This window comes from Bos javanicus, chromosome 18, assembly GCF_032452875.1.
Source record: "Bos javanicus breed banteng chromosome 18, ARS-OSU_banteng_1.0, whole genome shotgun sequence".
Classification (NCBI taxonomy): domain Eukaryota; kingdom Metazoa; phylum Chordata; class Mammalia; order Artiodactyla; family Bovidae; genus Bos; species Bos javanicus.
The window spans coordinates 22,268,417-22,288,045 of NC_083885.1; the positions used below are offsets into that span (position 1 = coordinate 22,268,417).

The window sequence follows — 19,629 nt, forward strand, 5'->3', positions numbered from 1 at the left end:
TCTTTTGGTTAAATATATTCAGATGACTTTCACAGGGCCAAGAGGTTGAATCTGTTGCCACGGTGAAAAAAGTGAACTGTTGTCTCCTGTGGTCTGAGTTTCAAACAGCACAACATGAATCTGAGCAGCTCTGCCAGTTAAGCTCTTGGACTTGTCTTGCATATTCTATCAGCTTTTGGCCGTTTTGCTTAAGGGACTGATGCTCTCCCAGTGATACCTGGGGTTCACTGACAGGATTAAACGTTTACTTTAGTATTTATGTAATTTTGCAAAGGGATGCGAGCTCAGTTTGTGTGATTCATAAAGCAGGGATTGAACTTTAAAATAATTTACAAAGGGATAATAAGACTTTTTTTTTCTTCTTCTCACGGTAAAGAAGTTCAAACATAAGAGTTTCATTGGCTGTGACCAAGTCTTAGAAACTTCAGAGGTCAGTCTTAGGCAAGGTATTTCTTGAGAAAAATATGATGGTGAAAGCCATCTTTTCATCTGAGACTGAAGAAATTCATCTGAGACTGAATTAAAAAGCATCCTGAGGTGGAGAAGGATGAGGGGCAGGCTCCAATACTGTTAACGTATATGAAAAATGCTGGAAATCAAACTTGATATGCTTCTAGCTTTGTAGAGTAAATGGTTGCAAATTCTAGTTTTGCTTCTGCCACATTCAACTGTGTCACCTTGGATAAGTCAGTTAACCCTTTATTCTCAGGTTCTTTATTTGCAGAAATAGGGGTACTAATGTCAGGATAAAAGGAGATTTTGTTTGAAAAGTTTTTTTAAAAATTATTTTTAATTGAAGGATAATTGCTTTACAATGTTATGTTGTTTTCTTGCCTTACAACATTGTGTATCAGCCTTACGTATACATATATCCCCTCCCTCTTGAGCCTCCCTCCCAACCCCCATCTCACCCATCTAGGTCATCACAGGGCACCAGGCTGGGCTCCCGGTGTTACATAGCAGCTTCCCACTAGCTATCTGTCTCATGCATGGTAATGCGTATGTTTCAGTGCTACTCTCTCAGTTTGTCCCACTTTCTCCTTCGCCCGCAAGTCCACAAATCTGTTCTTTATGTCTGCGTCTCTATTCCTGCCCTGCAAATAGATTCATTGGTATCATTCTTCTAGAATCTGTATGTATGTGTTAATATATCATATTTGTTTTTCTCTTTCTGACTTACTTCACCCTGTAAGACAGGGTCTAGGTTTATCTACCTCAGTTCAACGGACTCAACTTTGTTCTGAGAAGTACTTGCTTTTGTGCAGACCTCTGGGACCCCTATAGGTACTTCCTGATTTCTTTTTTGTCTTTTTCTTAGCAGGAAAGATGTATTCTATAGTCCTAAGGCAACGCTTGGGTAGTTAGCATACTCTAGAACTCAAGACTCTCTGTGTTTCATCTGCCCCCCCAATGTTACTGATTTTAGTTCATAATATCACATTTTAGTCAAACAGTCAAACCACAAATCTGAGTGACCTGCCTGCCCTCTCCCTCCTTTGCTCACTCCACAAATATTGTGTTGTCCAAAAAGTTCATAAGGATTTTTCCATAACAGCTTATGGAAAAACCTGAATGAACTTTTTGTATAACCCAATATTTTCTGAGCTCTTACTGTGTGCTGGGCTGTATTCTGAGTTCTGGAATCCAGCCATAAACTAACAGACTGATGGTACCTGCCTTCATGAGCTCAGATTCTGCAAGTAGAGACAGCTAATAAACAAGCCAACAAATAATTACTTCTTTCATAGTTCTAAAGGCTGTGGAGAAAAATAAAGCAGGGTGAGAGGATCAAGGATTGTTTGTGTTGTCAGGAAAGAGCTCTCAGTGGAGGATTCTTTCAGCAGAGACCTGACCAGGGGAGAGAGAAGGCCCTGGGAGGATGGGAGAAGGGCTTCCGTATGAAAGGGGATCACACTTGTTTCTCCTGCTCCTCAGCCAGCTGGTCACCAAGTTCTGACCTCTGTCCTAATGTCTTCCTTCCTTCCCGCCCTCTCTCTCTCCTTCCCACTCTCCCTCCCACTCTCTGTCTCCTCTCTTCATCTTCATGTCACTCCTGTGTTCATGCCATTAAAAAAAAAATTCCTTAGGCTCCTAGCTTGTGGTCTATCTCTCTTGCCAGCTTTAGACATGTAAAGTGGCCGTAGCACTCCACTATTGACCATTTCTCAGAGATTTGCCACTGGCTGCATGTTAAAAATTCAGGCCCTTGGGCTTGCCATATGAGGTTTCAATTGTTTCATTCTCCTTCATTATCTGGGCTTGACCCCTGGCCTCTCCCCTCTCCCCCTACAACTTCACACCTGATACCCTCCTATAAGAAAACAAAGCAGTCCTGAACATTTTGACTTCTGTGCCTTGACACATGACTTTTTCCTCCCTGGACTCTTCTCCTACCTCACTGGCACTAAGAGAATGAGAAGATGAGATTTCTGTCAACAGTGGCCTTGAGTGCCACCTCTTCTGAGACTTACCTGATTCTGCTGCCCTTAGTGTTTCATCTGCTTCTTACCTTTAACCTCACCGTACCTGTTCGTCCATTTACATGACTAGTTCATTGAGCTCCTCAAAGGCAACGACTGTGTTTTTATTCAGCTCTTGTATTTTCAGTATCTGACTTAGTATCTGGAACAAAACAAACTCTCCGTAAACTGTCATCTGTTGTGGTGTAATATACAGAATTGTTTACGAACAGATTTATTATGGAGTTTAAATATGATCAGAGTGGATATATGCCTTTTGAAGATACCTTAGGTCAAAATATTCCACTACTGTTCGTGGGATTTCTTCCCTTAGGCCTGCCTCAAATAACCAACATCATATTAAAGGAAACTGAGGGTGGAGTGTGAACACATTAGAAAACAGTATATTATGTTAATTTCTTAATAATTATAATACCACTAGGATATGGTGTCAGTGAGTAAACTAGCTCCAGATAAACTTTTATGTTGCCTTTTAAAATAATCCAGCATGCTATGTATTTTTGGCCAAGGAAGATAGCACTAAATTTAGTATCTAGTTCAGTCGATAAGTAAACTTTACAATATATCTAATCCATACATGTATCTTTACATTTTCCAGCTGACACTGTAAAGAGTTGTCATGCATTAAAAAAAAATTAGAAGCATTTTAATGCCAAAGCATGGTAGACCCTTCATATGTCTTTAATAGTTAAGCAGTTCCTTATTGTTGACCATTTAGCTTATTTCATTTACTTTTATTAACATAAATAATGCTGTGTTTGTTCAGACGTCTTTAGGTGCATTATTTGTTTTTTTTTAATGAATACATTTCTAGAAACTGTGAACAATTAGGTCAAAAGATTGTACCATTTTTTAAGGCCCTTTGATGCATATTACCAAATTACCTTCTGGAAAAGGTGTATAAATCATTGTCAAGATAGGCTGTAAAAAGTATTGAATATCTTCTTTGTGTTAGTGTGTTTCTTCGATTAGGAGAAGGGGGCGACAAAGGATGAGATGGCTAGATAGCATCACTGACTCAATGGACATGAATTTGAGCAAACTGGGAAACAGGGGAGGACTGAGGAGCCTGGCTGGCTACAGTCCTTGGGACTGCAGAGTCAGACATGACTTAGTGACTGAACAACAACAAGAGGAGTGTTCAGTATGGCTATTAAGAGGAGACAAAAGAAGGGAGAGTGGAAAAAACAAACCGCAAATCTCAAGTTTTGCCCTTTTCAAATGGTATGTGGTCTTCCCAGGTGGAGCTAGCCGTAAAGAACCCACCTGCTGATGCAGGAGATATAAGAGACATTGGGTTCGATCCCTGGGTCATGAAGATCCTCTGGAGGAGGAAATGGCAACCCACTCCAGTATTCTCGCCTTGAGAATACCATGGACAGAGGAGCCTGGTGGGCTATAGTCCCATGGGGCCGCAAAAAAGTCAGACACGACTGAAGTGAGTGAAGCATGGTCTCTGGTGCATGATTTGCAGCCTGTGTCCTGGGCACTTCTAGGACTCTGCTCCAGGAGGTGGAGGCCTGCGAATGGCTTGGCTTCTTTTTATGGATTTTTAAAATGTTTATACTTTTGAAGAAGATTTCTTTCGAATTAATGGTTCAAAACGTTACAAAAATTTGAAAGCTATGAATTAGCAGCTAAGTTCACTAGTACTATTTTCAAATGAGTGATTCAAAATGGATCTGATTCTTGGCTCTGCTTTTTTGTTTGAGAAACCAGTATCCTGATTCACTTTTGCTTTCTTAAAGGAACCATCTTACTTGCCCAAAGGAAAGAGGAATAACCTTCTGAGTTAGGGTCTCTCCTGTGCTTCACAGCTTTCTCTTGGATTACCTGGTAGATAGGTGTCTGTGTGCTTAAGGCTGTGTGGTGTCAGATCACTTCCTGATTCCAACTTCAGAGGAGAAACTGTGAAATCTCTTATTTTAGGTGAGGGAGAGGTTAAGGCACCTTAAGGGCATGGACTTCTTATCTTGCTTTTATTAGCAGTGGTGTCAACATGCACTAAAATGTGATGACCTCCCCTCCTTTCTGATAAAAGGAAGATGACCTGCCTGGCCTGGATGGAGAGACAGGTGCCTGAGGCACATTGTCACCTCTCATACCAACAGCAAGCATTAAAACAAACAGAAAGGCCGGCAGATTTCTGTTTATCCACGGAAATGTTTGACATTTTTGGCTTCCCATGAAATGTGCTGGGTCCAGGAGAAGAGGGAATAATGTTATGGTGGAAGGAATAAATGAACGAGGGAAAAAAGGAGTCTGACTTCTTAAGAGAGATTTGAGGACTCAGAGGGGCTCCAGTCACAAACCTGTAATAGTCTGTTGGCAGAGTGTGTGTGTGTGTGTGTGTGTTATTTGCTCAGTTGTGTCTGACTCTTTGCAACCCCATGGACTATAGAGGAGTCTGACAGGCTCCTCTCTGTCCATGGAATTCTCCAGGCAAGAATACTGGAATTAGGGTTACCATTCCCTTCTCCAGGGGATCTTCCCTACCCAGGGATCAAACCTGGGTCTCCCGCCTTGCAGGCAGATTCTTTACCGTCTAAACCACCAGGGAAGCCCATTGGCAGAGTCCTAAGACTCAGACCCTAGAGGGAGCTCATCTTTCAGAGTTTTATTTAATCTTCATTTGTATGGCACCAATATTGCTTGGCTGAAACTTCTCTACAGGTGAACTTAATTAATACAGGGCTACTGTAGAGTTTATACCTAGAGGAGATGCCCATTTGGAAAGGAGAATTAGCCACTCCTAAGTGAAGGAGAATTTTTCTCCTCAGTTAGATGTATTTTCCTGAGGGGTTTGAAGACAGAATCTGAGAACTCTTAGAAAAAGCTGTAGCTATTTTGAGACATTTGATGTAATTTAAGGCTTTTTTTAAGACAATCATGGTGTGGTTTAACCAGTCATCTTGAAATATGAATCATATGGAGATGACACAAGAAATGATATGTGACACCTGTAGGTGTCTTGGGGAAAGGTTGGGTTTGTCTCCTGTCTACCATGGCAACACTCTTGAGGTATCACTAATAATGTTGTATAAGGATTTCCTCTAGAACTTTGAATCTTAAAATGAAACTTACTTTAGCCAGAACAAAAGAGTTTTGTATTCATGGAAAACTGATTGGAAAGAAGCTGGAAAGCACACACCAGTAGCAGCAATGAAGCAAACAGTACTTGAGCCACATAATAGAAACATGTGGGTTCCACAGGTTGAAGGTATTTTTGGAAGTTTGTTTATTTTCCTAATTTGAATCAACTCATGACAAGACATTTTTAAAAAAGTGTACAGAATGGAAAAATGCTAAAAAAGGGTTTTTTGCGGGGGGAGGTGCTGGTGGTTAGTGGTATTACCAGAACAAGTCTAACAGTGAAGATCCCTGCCTGACCTTTTCTTTCTCCTTAGTTTTGAACATCATTTGTAAGTGGTAAAAAAACTGAATAGTACCACAACTTTAGATTCTTGATTTCTGCTCTGTTTATTTAGGTTTCTTATGAATAAGAGATTGAATCTCTTTATTTTTTTAAAGGAAGTTATTTGTAATCATAGCTCTGTCTGTTCTGTTCTGCATGTTATGAACCTTCCATACAAAATTTGAGAGCAATAGACATTCTCTGGTGATGCTGGGGCTTTTAAATGTTTCCAAAATTCAGTTCTTTCCCCCTGGAATAGATGAGCTTGGTGTTCACTTGATTGCAAATCCCATATGTATACAACTCAGTTTGAGTGGTCAATATCACATTCGAGGAAATGTACATTAACAAGTTTTGTGCATCTACTTAGTATGAATTTGAAAACTTTGACTTCAAGTAACAGAATTTCTATCTAACAGTGTGTTAAACAGGACTCGTTACACATCATAAGCTGTCTGAAAGAAGGAAGGTCTTCTGGAGCACTGACTTAGTAATATAACCAAGGATGCTGGTACTTTCTATTTTCTGCTCTCCATCTTTAGCACAGGGGCTTTTTGATCTGTTGGCTTAACCTTGTGATCACAAGATTCCATTCATCGTGTCCTCATGTAACTGTTCAAGGCTGGAAGAGGGTGGGAAGATAAAGGGAGGTTTTATATTTGGTGGAAAATCTTTCCCACAAGGCTGCTAGCAGACTCTTCATTATGCCTTTTTGGCCAGTGCTGGATTGCTTGACCATTCCCGTTGCAGAGGAGGCTGGGGAATCTAGAATCTGGCAGAAGTGAATGATATTTCCATGTGTTATGGGTGAATGTTTGTGTCCCCTCAAAACGTATTTGTTGAAACCCTAACCTCCAATGTGATGGTACTTGGAAATGGGGTTTGGGGGAGGTATTTAGGGTCAGATGAGGTCATGAGGATGTAGCCCTCATGGTGGGATTAGTGCCCTCATAAGAAGTGATACCAGAAAGCTCACTCCTTCTCTGTGCACACACAGAGAAAAGGTCATATGAGCATACAGTGAGATGGGGCTGCCCACAAGCCAAGAGAAGAAGTCTCAGAATTAAACCTACTTTGTCAGCACCTCTGTCTTGGACTTCCCAGCCTCCAGAACGCTAAGCAATAAACTTCGGCTAAGCCACCCAGTCTGTGGTGTTCTGTTATGACTGCCCGTGCTGACTAAGATGCCATCCCTGGGTTGGAACACTCATAATCCATTCTGTGGAGTTGTGCTCATTGCGCCTTTGTTGAGGTCAAAGAGAAGGAAGAGCTGATGAGTAAGCAGGCATGGTTTCTGCCACACTCAGTTAACGTATGAGTGGGAAAGAGATTTTTATCTTTTATTCTGTAATGACCAAGCAATGTAGCCTTAGCTTCTGTATGTATACAAAATAATGTATATGTGTATGATATAACCTTTTGGGACAAATACATATAAAATGGATTGGAAATTGGTATCAATCATGCAGCAAGTTTAACTGGCACTTTCAGTTAAGCTGTTGTGAGTTGCTGGTCAAAGCTGAGGATCTTGTAGTGAATAAGATGGAGAGCCCCCAAACTCACAAGGTCAGTAGACCAGTAGGATAGAGAGATTAGGGAGTAGTTTCAGCACAATGGCATTAGTGCTCAGAATGGGGGACAGCACCATTTCCTCTGCACTGAGTGGATATCAGTGGACACAGACTCAGGGGTCAGGGAGGGGTCTCTTGGAGGAGGTGACATCCTCACCCGAGTCCTGAGATGCAGGAGCCAGTTCTTCTCAGAAACTGATGAACTGACCACCCTTTTTACTTAGGTTCTCCTGCAAATCAAGGCACAAGCAAGTCAGCTCTTCCCATGGATGTAGTGGCTATTGTATCAGCAGCTCTGGAGGTAGCGTAGCACAGGGGAAATATTATTGCCTTTGAAGCCTGATGGATAAAGGATTTTGCCTTCAACTAGCTGTGTAAAAACCTGGTTTCCCTAAGCCTCAGTTGCTATTGTATAAAATGGAGTTGATATGTCGCTATGCAGATGCCATACATAGGAGAACTAGCAAGTGCTGTTAGTGCACTTAATATTTGCAAGACACTTTTCTAATCACTTTGTCTCCCTTGATACACATGGTATCCCTATGAAATAGGCCTTTTAATTACCACTGTTTTACAGATGAAGAAACTGGGGACAGAGAAATTAAATCATGTGCTTGAAGATCTCTAGCTAGTACTGGTAGAGCTGGATTTGAACACAGGCTGGCTGGCCCCTGAATCCATGCTGTATGTTGTGCTGAGAAAAGTCAGCTGCGCTCATTCAGTACTCTGGCCTATTAGATAAAACCAGATCAAACTCCTAGCTTAGTGGCAATTAGTAATTTCTGCCCTTACCCACGGAGAAGGCAAAGGCATCGTACTCCAGTACTCTTGCCTGGAAAATCCCATGGGCGGAGGAGCCTGGTAGGCTGCAGTCCATGGGGTCGCTAAGAGTCGGACACGACTGAGTGACTTCACTTTCACTTTTCACTTTCATGCATTGGAGAAGGAAATGGCAACCCATTCCAGTGTTGTTGCCTGGAGAATCCCAGGGACGGGGAGCCTGTTGGGCTGCCGTCTATGGGGTCGCACAGAGTTGGACACGACTGAAACGACTTAGCAGCAGCAGCAGCAGCAGCCCTTATCAAAGTCAGTATCACTTTCTTTCCAAAAGTCTTGGGTTACCATTCCTTTCCCTCCCCATCTATCTTCAGCCTGTGACTGTCTTTCTAGTTTATCAGCAGCTCTAAAATCTGACCCCTGCTCATTCCTTCTGACTCTGCTCTAGTTTAAATGATGTCAAAATGATGACATGGTTGGATGGCATCATCGACTCAGTGGACATGACTTTGTGCAAACTCCGGAAGATAGTGAAGGACAGGGAAGCCTGGTGTGCTGCCGTCCATGGGGTCACAAAAAGTCAGACATGACTTAGTGACTAAACAAAAGAAATTTTAACAGCTTCTGAGCTGTTTTTTTTTTTTTTGGCCATTCTCCTTTCCTTCTTTTCCACATGCATCCTCTGTCCTTGCCAGTCTATCTTTTACTTATTTAACAGAATGGATTTTCTTACTGTTTGACTGTCGTCTTAATTCTCTGTAGATCTTAGTTAAATGCATTGCTGTTGACTGTAGGATAAAGTCCAAGTGCCACAGATGCACGCATGCTCTTATTAATATTTCCAGACCACTATCTAACTTAACCTTCCCCTCCTGGCTCTAGCCCTCTCTGCCTCCCCGCTTCCAGGCATATCTATTTACTCTGTATTTTGTTCATCCCTGCAATCCACTGTCTTCCTTCCCTGGAGTTCATCTAGGGGGAGAATCGTGCATCTTCTCAAGATTTACTTCGAAAGTTTCTGCCTCTGTAAATCCTTCCTTCCATTGTGCCCACTTAGGTTTAGTTTGGTTTTTGATCACTTAGGACTTCTCTGTTGCACTGATGTCGTCGGTGGCTCTTTGATGGTGAGTTCTGGAGAGCCAGGACCTCGTCCGCATGTGTTGCTACGATACACAGCACCGTGCAGTTTACGCCAATAGGAGGGCTATGCTAACACTTACAGAAGGGTTGGTATGATGTCCTGAGAATATATTTTTCATTTTGTACAATGGCTGTACTTTACTTCTTTCTCTGTGTGAAAGAGATTCATATGTGTACACACACACACATACACATGTGCACACACACCACATGTGTGTGAGAGTGCTCCTTCTTACCTAACAGCAATCCCCAGGCTCCTCTGTCCGTGGGGATTCTCCAGGCAAAAATACTAGAGCGAGTTGACATATTCCTCCTCCAGTGGATCTTCCTGACCCAGGGATTGAACCCAGGTCTCCCTTGCAGGCGGATTCTTTACCATCAGAGCCACCAGGAAAGCCCTGATTTTCCCTGTGTGGTACTTTCTAGGGCAGAATGTTGTTTCTCTTAGTTTGACTTTATGAGCAAAGAATGTGTGTCCTCGATGATATCTGTACCATTTTGCATGTACTTTTTCCAATAATTATTTTTACTTTTTCATCATATTAATAGTCATATGTAAAATATAATCACATTGTGCAGAGGGATTATGGGGCTTCTCTGGTAGCTCAGTGGTAGAGAATCTGCCTGCCAACACAGGAGACATGATCCCTGGGTCGGGAATATCTCCTGAAGTAGGAAATGGCAACCCACTCTAGTATTCTCGCCTGGGAAATTCCATGGACAGAGAATCCTGGCGGCCTATAGTCCATGGGGTGGCAAAGAGTTGGACCTGATTTAGTGAATAAACAACAACAACAGGGATTATGATGGAAAATAAATGACATCTCTCCCCTTTATTCCTCCCCAGCTGCCCACTTAGAGATGACTGTTCTTTTCAAAGAATAAGAACTTTGTTGAGATATAATTTGCATATGTGCAGTTTGCCCATTTAAAGTATACAATTCAGTGTTTATGGTTTTTTTTTTTTTTTCTTTTTTGCCTATTCACAAGATTGTGGAACTATCGCCACTGAAATCTAACTTTAGAACATTTTCTTCACCTCTAAAATAAGCTCTGTACCCGTGTGTTGTCATTCCCCATTCACTTTACCAACTACCCACCCTCAGCTCTGTCTGCAAGTGCTCAGTCATGTCCGACTCCTGTAATTCCATGGACTGCAGTCTGTTGGGTTGCTATTTTCTCCTCCTGGGAATCTTCCTGACCCAGGGATTGAACCTGCATCTCCAGCATCTCCTGCATTGACAGGCAGAGTCTTTAACACTGAGCCACGTGGGAATCTATTTTCTCTGTTTATAGATTTGCCTATTAGAGACATTGCATATAAGTGGAATCGTAAAATAATACGTGGTTTCTTGTGACTGGCGGCTTTTACTTAACATAATCTGTATGTTTTCGTCATTTGTCCATGGTGTAGAATGTATGAATACTTCATTTTTCTTTTATGGCTGAATAATGTTCCATTTATGGATAAAGCACATTTTATTTACCCATCCATCACTTGACAGACATTTGTTGTTTTAACTTTTTGGCTATTATGAATAATGCTGCTATAAACACTTGTGAACAAGATTTTGTATAGATGGGTTTTCATTTCTTTTGGGTATATACCCAGAAGTGGAATTACTGAGTTATGTGGTAACTCTATGTTTAAACTTTTTGAAGAACTGCTACACTGTTTTCCAAAGCAACTGTACTGTATTACATCCCCACAGCAATGTAAAAAAGGTTTTAATTTCTTTGCACACCCTTGCCAACACTTGTGTGTTCGTGTGTTAGTCGCTCAGTGGTGTCTGACTGTTTGCGACCCCATGGACTGTAGCCCGTCAGGCTTCTCTGTCCTTAGGATCCTCCAGGCAAGAGTACTTGAGTGGATTGCTATTCCTCCTCCATGGGATCTTCCTGATCCAGGGTTTGAACCCAGGTCTCCGGCATTGTAGGCAAATTCTTTATTGTCTGAGCCATTAGGGAAGCTGTATTGTCAATTTCTTATCTCTTTCAATTTAATTCCCATAATCCTGTGAGTTAGCCAAAGAAAAATATTCTTGCTGTTATTTTATAGGTGAAAACTGCAAGTCAAAGGACTGATGAAATGAGATGCCTACTTTGTGTGTGAATAGAAGGGAGGAAGAGACATGGATAGTTCAAAACATCTAATCATCCAAAAGAAATTTAGAAGTTTTTGAATTAGCTACTTCTGTTGGGGGTCACATTTCCCATCCCCTCTCTCTTTCTGTCTCTCTCTTTTTTTAATCTCTATGGTTGTATTTTTTTGCCTGTGTTAAAAAAAATTGAGGTGTAATTTACCTGACGTAAAATTCACCATTTTAAAGTCTATGAGGTGACAGCTATTATTCCTCCCTATTTCTTAGTGCTTCTTTTTTTTTTCAATTTATTTTTAATTGAAGAAAAATTGCTTTACAATGTTGTATTGGTTTCTGCAGTACAACAATGCAAGTTAGTGTTTCTAACAGTTGTCTTGAAAAAATTTACATGTGGTTAAAAATACCTTTTCTATATTAGAAAAGAGGGAGAAATACAAAGTTTGATCTCTGGGGAGCCATCCTTGATGCACAGAAGGGACAAGCATAGAAAGACCAGAAAGCAAATAAAAGTCATCTGCTTTGAAGAGGTAAGGTAATTATGTTGACTTTCTTGCATACTTTGTATAGTGCCTTTTCAAAATTAGAGGGAGACGCCAGCCTTGTGTTCTGACATGAATATTTAGCAGCGTCATCTCTAACCCTTAGGATCATCTGGTAAATGTTAACAAGAAGCACCAGAACTTGTGATTTCCCTGTCTTATTGTTTTTCTACAGGAATGATGACAGCTAGAATGGCTTTATGACATAATGCCTACAAAGCTGAGTGCTACCCATGTAGTTACCTGGGTTGGCGTAGAGTGTATTTTTTTACAAGCTGGACATAGTGACTAGATATCATCAGTGACATCAGTTTTGTGATCCTGAAGAGTTTTACATACAATTAATTGGACCAAAATTACAAAGGAGAATTTTTATCGTAAATTACGTTTCCGTGTTATGCTTCTGCTCAGTGACTATTTTCTGAAGGTGTGAAGCTTCTGACATACATATGGGATTAAAGAAGTGCTTTGTGTTGTATTTTCAGGCTTTTCTTGTGTTTCTGGTCAGCGTGGCAGAGTTTTATTTTTTATGGGCACATGTCGTGCTCTGTTCCCCAGTCTGTCTCAAGTCTCCATCTCATGTCACTTCTTTGTATGATAGATACTTTCTGTCTACTTTGGAGAATCATTAGGGCCACTGAAAATGTTATCTCTGGCTTAGTTAACAGTTTTTTATTGCTCATCTGGTGATTCCCAGGTCAACAGACTTTTTCAGTGCATTTCCCAAGTCCCTGTATCACCCAAGAAACATTTTTTCCCTTTCTCTCACCTCATATGAACAAAATTTCACTGCATATTCTAATTATAAAAATGATGGTAGGGACTTGCCTGGTGGTCCAGTGGTTAAGACTTCACCTTCCACGGCAAGGGGTGTGGGTTTGCTCCCTGATTGAGAAGCTAAGATCCCACATGCCTCAGGGCCAAAAAAACCCCAAAACATGAAATAGAAGCAATATTGTAACAAATTCAGTAAAGACTTTAAAAATCGTCCACATCAAAAAAATCTTTTGAAGAAAAATATTAGAAAAAAATGATGGCATATTCAGACAATGCTGAAAGTTTCAAGAAGAAAGCACAAGTCTTCCTTTAGTCTTCCTCCCCAGACAAGCATATTCACTGCCGCTGATTTGGAATGGGGGTGAGTCACCTATGGCCTGTGGACCAGATCTGGCTCACCACGTTTTTGTATAGCCCCTGAGCTAAGAATGGAATTCACATTTTTAAATGGTTGGGGAAAAAATGAAAAGAAGCATAATATTTCATTACATGTGAAAATAATGTGAAATTTACAATTTAGTTTCCTCATATAAAGCCTTCTGAGCTTCCCTGCGTGTCCAATGCAGAGGGTGCATGTTTGATCCCTGTTCAAGGAAGTAAAATCCCACGTGCCATGGGGGCTTGGCCAAAAAATGAAAGAAACAGAAAAGCCTCTTGGAACACAGCCGTGCTCATTCATGTTCATATTTTATGTGCCTTCTCTCAGGTGATGGCAGAATTGAGAGTTGAGCTGCTGTGACAAACTGGCAGCCTCCAAAGCCTGAAGTATTTACTGTCTGGTCCTTTACAAAAATATATTTGCTGACCTCTGATCTCTGACCTTCAAGACTTTTTTCCTGTGCCTTTGTGTGAATATTTGTGCGTGTGTAGTTTTTAAACAACGGCCATTCGGTGTGCTTTTGTAATCTACCCTTCGACAGCATATTATGTTGACCAGTAACTTCTGTTGAGTTCCTTTTTTGTTTTTATTCCATTGAATTAAAATCTGAGAATCACTGCTTTCCATTTTATGTTTGTATTATGTAAGCCCATTAGGTGTTACCTGGGAATAATAATAAAATAATTATATATAATAATAATAAATAATAAAATAATGTGTCACTTAAGATTTATTTTAATTGTTTAATGAAATAAAAGTTTTTTTTTTCCCTTCTCAACTATGAGATAGGTGGTGGTGGGCCAGCCTTTGAAAGTCATGAGCACCCAGCATCTCTTATCATCCTGATTTGCCATTCTAAGCATATCATCTCATTGAAAGATGGTGAATAGATTCTGTCATTGCTGTATAACAGATTAGCAAAGTGTAATGTCTTAAAGCAACAAATATTTATTCTCTTATAGTTATATTTCTGTGGATCAGGAATCCAGACCCATCTTAGCAGGGTCTTAGCAGAGACCCGGGCTCAGGGTCTCTCATAATGTGGCACTCAGGATGCTAGCTGGGGCTGCAGTTATTTTCAGATTGTTATTTTCAGATTTGACTAGGGTTGGAGGGGCTCTGTTTTCAAGGTCACTCTTGAGGCCATTGGCACAATAGTAAACTTGCAGGTCAATTTCATCAACGGGGACAGTGCCGCATGGCTGCTCCAGCTATGAGGAAGTCTGGGGTAGCCACTGTTTGGATGTGCCCATTGTTGCCTACATCAAAATCAGGATTTTGTTAATAAGAAAAATTGTCAGAATAGGTACTAGGTGGGCAAAAGATGGTATCTGCCATGTTGTTGTTGTATAGTCTCTAAGTTGTGTTCAACTCTTTGCAAACCCATGGACTGTAGCCCACCAGGCCTCTCTGTCGGTGGGATTTCCTAGGCAAGAATACTGGAGTGGGTTGCCATTTCCTTCTCTAGGGGATCTTCCCGACCCAGGGATGGAACCCACGTCTCCTGTGTCTCCTGCATTGGTAGGTGGATTCTTTATCACTGAGCCACCAGGAAAGCCCAGGTATCTACTACACTGGCTTTGTAAAGTAGTTTGAAGAGTTCAGTGAAGTAACAACCTAAGCCCTTGTCTGATTTATAATATACATTCAAACACTAGCTATGTTTTTTGTTACTCCTTATCAACTATATAGTATAGTTTTGAAGTTTGTGGATATAGCAGGATCTTTGTACAGTTCTATTAAAAAATAGTATAGAAAGAAGAAAACAAACATTTATTGAGTACTTTATGTATGCACTAGTACGTGCATTTTATGAATATGAAGTGAAGTGAAAGTCGCTCAGTCGTGTCCGACTCTTTGTGACCCCATGGATCATACAGTCCATGGAATTCTCCAGGCCAGAATACTGGAGTGGGTAGCCATTCCCTTCCCCAGGGGATCTTCCCAACCCGGGGATCAAACCCAGGTCTCCCACATTGCAGGAGGATTTTTTTATCCAGTTGAGCCACAAGGGAAGCCCTGTGTGTGAATATATATTCATACATATTATCTCATTTAATCTTCATAAAAATGGGTATTATTTGTAAAAATAAATGGGTATTATTTGTAAAAATAGATGAGGAAACTAAGGCCCAATAATATTAAGTAAATTGTTTCAGGAGCATATCCCACTGGTGTGCCTGGAATGGATTCTTGCTTGTGGAGAGAATGGTTCCCTTAGTCCTTGGAGTGGGTTAGTAGAGAGTTTGAACTTTGGCCCCAGCACCTCTTCTGATTACTCCAATGTGGTCTGCAAATTTTATAATTTTCTACATGCTTCATGATGTGGAAGAGGTTAGAAAGTATTGTTCAGTCAGTGAGCACGTGGCAGAGCTGGAATTTGAACCCAGGTGTGTGTAACTCCAGAGCTTCCCAGATGCTGCTAGTGGTAAAGAACCTGCCTGCCATTGCAGGAGACCCAAGAGGTGTGGGTTCGATCCTTGGGTCGGGAAGATCTGCTGGAGGAGGGCATGGCAACCCACTCCAGTATTCTTGCCTGGAGAATACTATGGACAGAGGAGCCTGGGAGGCTACAATCCATAGGGTTACAAAGAGTCAGACACAACTGAAGCGACTTAGCATGCATGCACGCACGTGTGTGTACAACTCCAGAAACCTGTCTTCCATCCTGAAAAGAGTCCTTCCCAATCTGTAAAAGCAGTGAATTCTAGTTAGGCTGACATAGCAGTTAAAATGCAGCTTCATTTAATATGTAAAGCATTATGTTTCTTTTATACTTGGTGTGTCTCTCTGTGTCTCACTTTTAATTGACATCAGTTCAGTTCAGTCGCTCAGTCGTGCCCAACTCTTTGTGACCTCATGAAGTGCAGCACGCCAGGCCTCCTTGTCCTTCATCAACTCCCGGAGTTTACCCAAACCCATGTCGATTGAGTCGGTGATGCCATCCAACCATCTCATCCTCTCTCGTCCCCTTCTCCTCCTGCCCTCAATCTTTCCCAGCATCAGGGTCTTTTCCAATGAGTCAGCTCTTCGCATCAGGTGGCCAAGTATCGGAGTTTCAGCTTCAGCATCATTCCTTCCAATGAACACCCAGGACTGATCTCCTTTAGGGTGGACTGTTTGGACCTCCTTGCAGTCCAAGGGACTCTCAAGAGTCTTCTCCAACACCACAGTTCAAAAGCATCAATTCTTCGGCACTCAGCTTTCTTCACAGTCCAACTCTCACATCCATACATGACCACTGGAAAAACCATAGCCTTGACTTGATGGACGTTTGTTGGCAAAGTAATGTCTCCGCTTTTCAATATGCTATCTAGGTTGGTCATAAGTTTCCTTCCAGGGGTAAACGTCTTTTAATTTCATGGCTGCAGTCACCATCTGCAGTGATTTTGGCATCAGTTCAGTTCAGTCAGTTCAGTCGCTCACTCGTGTCTGACTCTTTGCGACCACATAAATTGCAGCACGCCAGGCCTCCCTGTCCATCACCAACTCCCGGAGTTCACTGAGACTCACGTCCATCGAGTCAGTGATGCCATTCAGCCATCTCATCCTCTGTCGTCTCCTTCTCCTCCTGCCCCCAATCCCTCTCAGCATCAGAGTCTTTTCCAGTGAGTCAACTCTTCACATGAGGTGGCCAAAGTACTGGAGTTTCAGCTTTAGCATCATACCTTCACATGCTAAAAAAGAGGTTTTCTTGATTATAAAGTTGTTTGATATTATTTGCTGTTTAACTGTAGTCTGAATGGAAGTTCACTTGGCCACTAGGTATCTCCTTTCGGTTTTGCCCCTTCTGTTGCCACACTCTTAGAAGGAGCCCGAAATGGATGTAAGGGAGATTAGACAATGAGAACATTTAAGAAATGAATGGAACCTGCTCTCTGATGATCCCAAGTGCCTATTTTAAAAAAATTAATTTTTTGGAGCATGGTTGCTTTGCAGTGTTGTATTAGTTTCTGCTGCTGCTGCAGCTAAGTTGCTTCAGTCGTGTCCGACTCTGTGCCACCCCATAGACGGCAGCCCACCAGGCTCCTCCGTCCATGGGATTTTCCAGGCAAGAGTACTGGAGTGGGGTGCCAGTGCCTTCTCTGGTATTAGTTTCTACAGCAAAGTGAATCAGCTATACCTAATATCCCCTCCTTTTTGAACTTCGTTCTTATTCAGGTGATCCCAGATCCCTTTTTTAACCGTTTCCTCTTTACTTCTGTTCGTCTTTGCTCGCAGACTGATATTTAGGTAATAGCTTAATTCTCTGGAAGCTGAAATGAGTCTTTGATATGTGCTTCTCATTTATAAAAGTAGTGAAGTGGAGGAAAAGAACTCTGTGCTTATCTAGATAATGTTAGGTAATAATTGTAACAAGTTTGCAGAACATTTTAGGAGTGATTTTAATATCATGGGAATACTTGTGTTACCAGGCAAATTATCATTTTATTATCATTGCATTATTAATATCAATTCCCCTTATTCTTTAATATAATAATACTGGCTGTCACTTAATGTATACTATCTTCTGTAATCCTTGCAGGGATCCTACATGGATGCTATTTTCCTCCAGATGTAGATGAGGACAATGAAGCTTAGAGAAACTGGTTAATCTGCTCCAAGTTAAATAGAGCTTGGTTACTTTCAAGCTTTTTACGCTCCTCCATTTTGTTGTTGATATTTAGCTGCTAAGTGGTGTCTGATCCTTTTGCGACCCCATGGACTATAGCCTGCCAGGCTCCTCTGTCCTTGGGATTTCTCAGACAAAAATACTGGAATGGGTTGCCATTTCCTTCTCCAGGGGGTCTTCCTGACCCAGGGATCAAACTCGTTGTCTCCTGCTTGGTAGGCGGATTCTTTACCACTGAGCCACCTGGAAGCTCCCCCAATTTGAAAGTTGTTAATTGACAATAACGTCAGGGAGACTTTAACTTAAGCACTCAATTCCCATAGGATAATTCAGCAGAAAGCACTTCTGGAACCATGGTTTTGAGGGCAGAGATCCATTTTCTGCAGTTGTCTTGTAGAAGTGAGCACTGTGCTCCAGACATGGGCTCCCTTCAAGAAGGCTTCAGTCTGTTTGTAGAATTACAAATCGATACACTCAGGGATCACTTTCTGTCCCTTGCCTACAAATGCAGCAACTATTATCATAGGAACAGCCGGGCATTTGACAGCTCAGGTTCAGACCTGGAGCTTCATTAGCTGGAACCTTCTTCTTACTCAATTAGGGGCATACCGAAAAGCTGGGAATTCAGCTGGACTTAGGGTTTTCTTTTAAGATCACAGGCTGATAAGATCTCTTTTACCTGAATTTCCATTCTGCACTAATTTCCAGATTTCTCCAGTTGTCTTAAATCAGCTCATGCTAGGTGTTCCTTGGTCTCGAGTACTTTAATTGTGCATCGCTCTCCAGTTGACTCCCCACTTGGGCTGGTGGTTTCTGCGGACCACAGGAGAATGTATAACAAATATGAGATGAGAGGGCCTTGTCAGGCAGGGAGCGCTGTCTCCGGGAGGTGGGAGCTGGGAGTGGGAGCGGGAGCAGCCCCCAGCACTAACAGGCACACCCCCAAGCTCTGCGCCCCCGACACTGTCAGCCCTCTCTCTTTGTTCCCTTTCCCGACTCACTTCCTGCCAGGGATTTGTGACATGTTTCCTAGCACATCAAATGAGCCCCTGACACCTGATTGCCCAGTGCTTCTTGTTTACAGTTGCTTTCCAAGGGCACCTCGACAAGATGGAAGGCTTAACGCACTGTAATTAAATTTGCATCTGCTCTGTGACAGGACTCAAAAGAGTTTTCCCCCCTCCACCTGTGAATCTCATTGTAGAGCTCCTGGTGTCTTTGACCATACAACATCTAAAAAGGCAAGATGTGGACAGGTAAACAAACATTGGTTCAGTCTACTGCCTGTCAGTATAATGATGAATACTAAATAAGGAGATCCCTTTCTTGCTTGACTTTCTACTCTTCACCTACTTGTTTAGGCAGATTTTTTAACTGGTCTTATAAATGTAAGAACTGTAGATTGGAGGTGATTTTTTTTATAAGTATTTTTAAAGGAAAACAAACATTGCTGAACAATCTGGATTGATTTAACACCCTTTGGGTTGTACATTTCTCACAAATGCTAATGAATAATTCAGCAAGGCCAAACACAGTCTGCTGGTGGTATCCAGTGTGATTCACACTCGCTGATGAATAATTCCTTTTGGCTTTTATAGAGCAGCTCTAAGGAGTGACTTCTGAGACTCAGATGGGTTATTATTGGGCTATTTGTCAGTGTCCTTGGGGCATTGTGAGCCAAAGTCCAACTTGATGACCCTCTCCACATACCTTCTCTGATTCTTCTGGGAAACAGGCAGCTCTTTCTGTCCCAGCCTTTTAGCTCTCAAACATTGTTGTGAAAGAGGCAATGCTATAACAGGATTCAGCTCCATCGTAATTTCACTGATGCACTTTC

At 41.7% G+C, this 19,629-nt stretch overlaps 1 protein-coding gene across 6 annotated transcripts in view; it reads left to right on the forward strand.

Moving 5' to 3' along the window:
• The window catches only part of FTO (FTO alpha-ketoglutarate dependent dioxygenase), a 423,456-nt gene that overhangs the window by 27,943 nt on the left and 375,884 nt on the right, over nt 1-19,629 (forward strand). The window contains exon 2 of one of the 6 annotated variants that reach the window (XM_061387216.1): nt 11,904-12,012. The exons of the other annotated variants lie outside the window; for them this stretch is intronic. Coding sequence (XP_061243200.1) covers nt 11,950-12,012 — 63 coding nt within the window. The 5' untranslated portion in view covers nt 11,904-11,949. The remainder of the gene's footprint in view (nt 1-11,903; nt 12,013-19,629) is intronic. 6 annotated transcript variants of the gene reach the window in all.